The 9051-nt window shown below is 30.8% G+C and overlaps 1 protein-coding gene across 1 annotated transcript; it reads right to left on the bottom strand.

Moving 5' to 3' along the window:
• Positions 1-280: 280 nt before the first annotated feature.
• Positions 281-3351, bottom strand: LOC123906894. Its single transcript, XM_045956947.1, has one exon. The coding sequence runs from the start codon at positions 2804-2806 to the stop codon at positions 1451-1453; it is 1356 nt and encodes a 451-aa protein (XP_045812903.1). The 5' UTR covers positions 2807-3351; the 3' UTR covers positions 281-1450.
• Positions 3352-9051: the final 5700 nt, after the last annotated feature.

Below are 9051 nucleotides of genomic sequence, written 5' to 3'. Positions count from 1 at the left end.
CACCTAATAGTGCAAGTTTTTTGGAAGACTTGGTTCTTGACATAAAAAAAATACTGTTGAAAGTTGAAACTATAGCTATGTAGTTTTGACTTCAATCCAGTAATGAGATAACGAAACACATTTTTTTGTAGTTAGTTAATGACTGATTTTTTAGTTATTTCATTTTATGACTCTTAAAGAAATACATTTCGATTTTTGGAAAGAAAGCAAAATAGTTAATTAATATATATATCTAAAATTTAACACTACATTCAAAAAAATGAAAAAATGAGATTAGATATGGTTCAAACTAGAATTTTATTCAATAAAACTAGGATGAATTCCTCAGCTTACAGTATGAATTGCGGGACATTGAAGGGTGTACCTACCGAAGCCAAAAGACCACAATTCTAACAAAATGGCTCAAAACCTTCTATCTCAACCCTCCTCTTATTTACACGCAACATGCCTTATTTCTTCTAACTATTTCTTTAACTAACTAACCAAAAGGGTTGTCTATGAACATTGTACCAATGTCTCACTCCTACCTAGTACATATGTTTTTTCCATCCTTTAAGCCTAAATGGATTTCTTGTACATGACAGCAATGTTGTCAAATAGAAGCTATATTTGCGCTACAGTGAAGGAATTTGAACAAATCTCTATGGTTCCGCAGTATGTTATTTAAAGTAAAGTGTTGTCGTATATCAGCTATAGCAGTGTGATAGCACTGCAGCGCAGCAAAATTCAAACAAATCACCATTTTCTATAATCCGCGATTGACAACATTGTGGACATTTTAAAAGCATTTCCAAGCCTCCACCTGATCAATGACATGGTGGTCAGGAGTTTGATCCTAGTGGCTAGTAACTCACATTTTAAAAGTACTCTTTAAGATTACAAAATTGAAAAATTGGGACATGAAACTAAGTCTAAAATTAAAAACCGTACGTCAAACTCAACTGGTTTCTGAGAAACATAAAGTGTATATAATTTATATGTATTACGAACACATGAGTGCATGACATAGATGAAGAGATAGAAAAAACTACATTGATCTAGTTATAAGCTACAATTAATATATATGACATCTCTTCCAAACATATATCAGTATGAAACACATGATTTCTTCAACAACTCTAGAATTTGTTTTCCACTAGATCAGAACATAAACGATTTCTAGAATGAAAAATAAAATAAAATAAAATACGCAGAACAACATATACAGTTGTTACATAAATGAAATGAAAGACAGTATATATAATACTAGAAATATAGGCAACAAAACTTCGGTAATGCAATCATTGAGAAAAACTATTACTATCTGGAGTTGTTAAATTGACATACTCAAATAGTACAGGCATGAGCGAGGGTTAATGGCTTTCAACATTTGCATCTTTCAACTAAATTGATTACATCTTACCGGAGACAGCAGAAAAGGTTTACGCACAAAGCTTGCAAGGTTGCTGACCTAGTTAAGGCCAATACTCATTTCCTTTCGCTTCAGTTCTAAAGCCATACGTTCATTTTCAAGCTTCATTCTTTCGTTTTCTAGACTCAGCTTCTCCAACTCTTGGTCCTTTTTCTTACTAAACCTCTGCCACTTTAATCTTTGTTTCTCTAATTCCAACTTCTCAACCTGAATTTGCAGCTTTTGCTCTTCTAACTGAGCTTGGCGAGAGTCAACCCATTGCTTCTGTAACCATGCTGCTCTCATGTTTTCTGGTATAACTCTATTACCATCAGAATGGACCGATTGTTCGCGGGGATACGAACCTTTGTTGAAATTATCTTGACAATTTAAAGAATGACCAGAAACATTAGCATCTTCTTGGCATTGGTTTTGTTTCAATTTCTTAGTAGATCCACCTAACCGCCCAAATAGTCCCTTGCTATCACCACGGGAAGCACAATTATCTCTAAAATCATCATGTTCATCAATTTCTGCATCTTGTTCATCTTCGTCGTGATCGCCAAGATGTGACCTTTTGATATCATCATTATCATGATCGTCCCTATTTCGGAGAGCTAATTGCATCGAACATTGCAGTGCAGGATCATGTGGCAAATGCAACCTATTACCATTATGATAAGAACACATCTCTTCATAAAACAAGTGTTTCGAGCTTAATATTTTTCGAACATCATCTTTTTCTTTCTCGGAAAGATAATCTATTACATCCAAAAGTGAAGGATTTTCAACAACTTGACAAGAAGTCCCTCTCCCTAGCATATCATTAAGCTTCTTATACCTTTTATTAAGATCATTGAATTTATCCTCACATTGTTGAGGTGAAACATGATAACCTCTTTCAGCCATGACTTTCGATACAGATTTCCACTTACCCTTTTTCTGCAAAACCGCAAATCTCCTTCTTCCATTTCCACCTCCACCGTCAATAGTTATATCCTCACCTATATAAGAAACAGCTGTTATCATAAGCCTCACCATCTTATCAGTCCACTTCACACGCTGCCAAGGCGACGATGATCCCTTTTTACCTCTACCCCCTTCATGTTGACCATCAAAAACATCCTCATTAAAACTCGGCTCATCATCATCACTCGTCGAGTTTTTGCTTCTCTCTCCCTTACTATAATCTGTCATTGAAATAGTTTGATCACAGTTCTGCAAAGTTCCCATTGTGAGTGGAAAACCGTCATGAACCGATGAATGTAGCGAAGACCCTTGACGCGGATGAGGATGAGATTGATGTTGGTGAATAGTATGAGGATGGTGTGCTTGATGATGAACCTGAATTGATCCAGGTAAATCAAATCCACCAAAAGAATTGCCAACACCACCTTGTGACAAATTCATATCCATTTTTTTCTCACAAACAAAATAACAACCTAGATCAAACTAATAAACCCATTATTACACATCAAATCCTAATTTCAAACCTTAATTATTTTTTCACATAATCTTCAAGCAAAATTAATCACCAATCTAACAATAAAAAAAAACATCATTTCAATTTTCAAAGAGACCAACATGATGAAAAGAGAAAAAGGAACAAACTTTCACATGACAAGAGAAGGACAAGGTTCAAAAACAATAACCCAGAAGCAGAAAAAGGGGAAATGTCCAAAGAGTCAATAAAAAAACAGATAAAAGAAGCTTCTTGAAGAGCAAACAGTGAAGGAAGTTAAAGCTACTTATCTTTTGCTTGAAAGCTGACAAGAATTGGTAACTCAGAAGCCGGAAAAAAAGAGCTTTTAGGAAGAAAATCCGGAAGGAATCCAGAGGTGAGAATCACGACATAGCAGAGAAAATGGAGTTATGTTGAAGGCTCTGAAAACTGAGAAGTAGAATCCCCGGCAAAAAAGGAAAATACATACATAGACCAAGTTAACAACAACATAGGAGCATGTTTTAACTTTTTTCTTTAATTTTTTGGGTTAAATATGTTTTTGGTGCATATAGATTAACATCATTTTCGTTTTAGTTCCTGAAGTTTGTTTTCGCATTTTTTAGTCGTTGAAGTTTCCTCACTCAAGGTTTTTAGTCCCTACTTTTAATCAAATTACTATTGTATACTTTCACATTTTTGAATGATTTTTTATATTCATGTTTATAATATTATAAGAACATCTCCGATAAAAATTTAGATTTTTTTAACATAAGATGAATTATTTATGAATTTTTATGTGCAAAAAACATCATATTTAATTCATCTCTTGTTGACAAAAATTAAACTTTTGTAACAGAGATTCATATAATGTATTAAACATGACCGCAGAAAAAAATTAAAATTTCGAATGATATACACGAGTTGAATGAAAAGTATGAACTAAAAACTTTGAGTAAAGAAACTTCAAGGACTAAAAAGTGTGAAAACAAACTTCAGGGACTAAAACGAAAATTATGTGAAACTATAGGACAAAAAAACATATTTAACCCTAATTTTTTCTTTTGGTACAATTCTTTATTTTATTTTTTTGGTACATTCTTTAATTTATTTTAGTGAGCATTTTTTTTACTTATTAAAAACGTTTTGTAAGAAAAAAAATCTTCGGTCTCTACTTTTATATTGAGTTTTGGTTTTCGTCCCGGTACTTCAAAATCACTTGTTTTCGTCCCGGTACTTCAAAATTACTTGTTTTCGTCCCTAAATAATTTTCAGTTTTGGTTTTAGTCTCAAATATTAGATCAACTAATTGTTGACTAATGAAAATTCATGTGGCGTTGACACATAGGATTCAGCTGATACGTGACATCCTAGACAGACTACCACGTCATATTTTAAAAAATAATAATTTTTTTATGGTTGTAATTTTGTTTGTCTTTGATGAACTTTTTTTTTATGGTTGTAATTTCAAAACTCACATTAAACATAATAAAATTATAAACTACATTAACTTAATAATACAAGCGACAAATAAAATTACAACCATAAAAAAAAACACAAAAAAGAAAACAACAGTAAAAAAAATTAATCTTTTTTTAAAAAAATAATAAAATTATGACGTGATAGTCCACGTAGGATGTCACATGGACTTCCGATAGTCAATAGTTGGTTGACCTAATATTTGAGACTAAAATTAAAAATTAATTGAGGACGAAAATAAGTGATTTTAAAATACGGGGATGAAAACCAAAACTCAATATAATAGTAAGGACTGAAAATATATTTTACCAAAAAAAATATTACAATGGATAACTCATTTGGTAAAAGTTGAGATCGGGAGACTTTGGTTCTCCACTTTAGTTAGAGCTGTAAAAAGGGCCTTAAGGGGCCGGCCCTTTAAGGGGCGGACCCACTTATTCCTGATTATTAATTTTATTTAAATTTTAAACAATTTTTCTAGTGTCGTGAACTTATTCTCGTTTTCTTCAATCAGCACTGTCCACGATCGGCACCCTAAAAAAACTGTGTTTAAAATTTAAATAAAATTAATAATCAGGAATAAGTGGGTCCGCCCCTTAAAGGGCCGGCCCCTTAAGACCCTTTTTACAGCTCTAACTTTAGTCAAGAAGTTAGTATAGATTTTAAAAGTTGAGTCTAGGTACATTCATAAAAAAAAAAGTGAGTATAGATTTTAAAAATTAAATGTATTTGTTTTAGTCAAGAAATTAAATTTTATGAAAAGAAGAAATAATATATTGTTTGCCCAAAAAGTATCATCATTCGATGAGGCGTTGACAGCGAATGGATAATATTGTTTTAAATTATTTTTGCTTTATTTTGTATCTATAAGAACCAAAATAGTATTATGGATCTATAAGTACAAATGATGTGTATAGAAAAATAGTATTAACTTTTTTAAAGGTTATGGATCTATAAGTCCACAAATGTTATGGTTGTGATATTGATACGAAGGGATAACTAATCTTTATATATAGAAAAATTTGTAGAACACATAAGGTGGATTATACTATTATATACTCTCAACTAAATTTTCTTTTATTACCAATTTAGGTTTTGTTATAATAACTATTATTTTTAAATATATATTTATCCTACTTACTCAAGTCCTGATCCGCCACTAGCTGAATCCAAATCATGAGGGAAGTTATGTTAAAAATATTTATCCTGTAAAAGAAGAAAAACAAAAATAGTACTACATAACATAAGTGGACTTGTGGCATGTTTTTGTTTTAGTTTAATATAAGACGCCAAAGGAAGAAAAAAAAAAAAAAAAAGCTTAATAGGTTGAGTGTATGGGAATAATTGAACGTAACCCCACGGCAAACATATATTATAGTCAGGCACTAAATAATGGTATTTGATTGGGATTGGACCCTTTTTGTTGCAGCTTGGACACTTGGTATTAGTCTAATTAATACTAATAATATCTAACTCATGAAGCAATGTCATCTTCATGTTTCTGTTGTTTGATTCATGATTAAATTATTCCTTCTCCCATGTAGTTTGAAATGCCCTTTTCCTACAATACAATATTACTATAAATTTGTTGATAGGTCCTCTTGTCAATACAGTGATTTTAGGCTCTTGAAATGTCTCAAAATCTAATTCAGGCACCATGTTGTAATATTCATTACATCATACACATGTAGCATGAATAAGATTGTTATATTTTATTGCAATAAGTTAGTGATTGTGACTGGTTTAACAGAATTTGTTATTTCTGTTTTAGTAGCATATTATATTCAATATTCAATGTCTTATGAATATCTTAAAATATCTCTTTGAGTTAATCGTATTTGAGCGAGAATAATATTAGGTCGAATGACATTTTAGGGAGTCATTGTGTTGCATATCTTTTTGTGAGTTTGACTCAGTTAATAATAAGGACATTGCATTAAATATGTAGAATCAGAGTTTAAACTTTATATATTTTATTTACTTACTTCAAAGGTGAATTTTTTGGTCAATAAGTTACTTGACAGAAAAAATAAAAATAGAATTAATAACCCGTTTGAATTTTTTTTGTTTGTTTTTGAGTTTATGCAAATAACTTATACAATAGCAATTAGATTTTATATTATTTTATAAGTTCACACTAGTGAAAATTATTTTTTTATAAAGGGTTTTGCTAATACACACCCACTTGAGAAAATTAGAAGGAGTATATTAACATCCTACACCTTTTCAATGGATTATAAAGTTTCCTACTACAATACAATACAATACACACCTACTTTTTTTTTCCCAAAAAAAAAGTATATATTTGTGTCAAAATGAAAAGGTGTAGGATGCTAATATAGTCCTTCTAATTTTCAAGTAGGTATGTATTAGCAAAAAAATTTTATAATCTATTTTATCATAAACTACTTTGACAAACTTATAAAAATACATAAAAATTGTATAAGCTAAAAAATAAGTTAATTCAAACGGGACCTTATCTGAGAAAGTGGTGAAGCCCTAACATAAATTTTACGGGGGTAAAATATGGAGAAAATAAAATATACGTATAAGTATTAATAAGAAAAAAATAACAATAACTTTTATTTATATAAAATGTAAATTAAAGCCGTATAAAAAAAATTAAAGCAGTATAATTTGTCACCTTTGATTCCAAGCTTAGCAACCCATTACTATAGGGCTTCTCGCCCAAATGCTCCCCCAGCTCTATCCCTTGGAAATAAAAAGATAGCACCGAAGAAAGGAAAGAGCGAGATGGTGGTTTTTGTTGTTCTCGAGTAGTTGTTTTTTTCTTTGAGATTGGCTTTGTGTTCAGTGTACCGCTTGTGTAGAAGCTCATCCTTATCTTCTCATTAAGAAAAAGAAAGAAAGTCTATACTTAAATGAGTTTGTTTGCTTCACCAAATAAACATAATAGATTGATTATGAGAGTAAGTATTTATGTTAATAGTCACGTTGAATTTCTATTTAGCATGTAATATGTTTTAAATAGTGTTAAGTTAAGACTTGACATAATGGATCGAGTAATTCTAACATTACTAATATATAGAGTGCTGTCAAATGGGCCGGCCCGGTTCGGCCTGGCCCGGCCTGGAGGGGCCCGGTCAAATAAAGGGGTCAGTCAGCCCGACCCATTAACTTCATGGCCCACCCTGCTTAGCCCGGTCCAATAAACAAAAGCCTACATGATTCGATGGGTCGGCCCACTAATTTTCTTTGAAAAAAAAACATATTCTACTAAATTTATGTTATATTTCTCAACTAAATCTTTAAGAAGATAATTTGTATCCCTATATTTTCTCACATAATCTCCCAAACAACGATATCTTTCTCTTTATCCTCATCAAACAAACAAACAAATCTCTAACAAATAATCTCATTCTAATCCAATAAGTTTTTTTTCATATTATTATTATTACTACCAAAAAAAATTACAAGTTTTATATCTTTCATTCATCCATTGTAATTTAAGTAAAAAAACAAAAATATAAAATAAATACAATAAAAAGATGACAGGCTTTAAATAACCATATTCAAAGTTTTATATCCTTCGTTGTAATTGCATAAAAAAAATAAAAATAAAATAAAAAGATAATATGGTTAAAAATAGGAATAAAACAGATTATAGATAGGAACAAAACACAAATAATAACAATAAAACAACAAAAATAATTAAAAAATTTATATATGAATTTATGCATAAAAATAGGACCAAAATATAACAATAAAAAGATTATACGATTTTTTTAAATAATTTTTTTAATTCTTTAAGGGGCCGGCCCAAAAGTCTGTGGGCTGGCCCATGACGGCACATGAAAAAGACTGACCCGATAAAGGCCCGGCCCGTGTAAAAGGATAGGGCTAATGGGCCGGCTCGATAGCCCGACCCTTTTTGACAGCTCTACTAATATAAAAAACCAAAACACAACCGATGTTTGTGGGTTGAGAGGAAACAAGGATATCCGAATCTCCTCAGACATAAATTTGAAATTTTACTTTTTATTTTCATTTGGAATCGGAACGGGTATGAGGATACCTGAGTTTTGTGGGTTTGGGGAGGATATAATTCATCTTCGCTCCGGTGTCATGCCTACCCAAAATTGAATCTCATATGCTACAAAACCTAAATATAGTGTCTAACACATCTTAAATAAGATTGCTTCAAATGGAAAAATATATGTGAAACAAATAGTGTGTTTTATTTTCTAAAAAATAAGATAGAGATGATAACTTCGATTGTATTATATTTGGTTTTAAAAATGTTTTCGAAACTAAATAAATTAGGCGCAAAAGACTAGATAAAATTGACAAAAATTGAAATGTCGTGCTAAAAAAATCACAAAACAACTTTTTGTTCTAAGTTCAAATGATTTAATTCCAAAATAATATTATATCCGTTGAATAATGTATATAAAACAAAAAATTATTCAATACTTTAAAAATTCATTCTATATTATTTTGTGATATGTTGTTCTATCATGTTGTACTTTTTTTTGGGTAGAAATTGTTGTACTTTCTACGACGAACACTTTTATAAGTATAAATACAATCTTTTAAATTTAGGTACACATACACATCTAAATAAAATTTAAAAATAAAAAGATTAATTAATATTGATTGATGTGACAAAATTATTTATAATTTAATTTTTATCTTTTGACGTGTGTGCGCTAGGGTTGTGCCTCACTTTCTACTAGTCCTAGTTTCATACTTATGTTCTAAAGGGGTAAGTTATATTTCT

Source organism: Trifolium pratense, linkage group LG1 (assembly GCF_020283565.1).
Source record: "Trifolium pratense cultivar HEN17-A07 linkage group LG1, ARS_RC_1.1, whole genome shotgun sequence".
NCBI lineage: Eukaryota > Viridiplantae > Streptophyta > Magnoliopsida > Fabales > Fabaceae > Trifolium > Trifolium pratense.
This window is presented reverse-complemented; position numbering and strand designations above follow the sequence as displayed.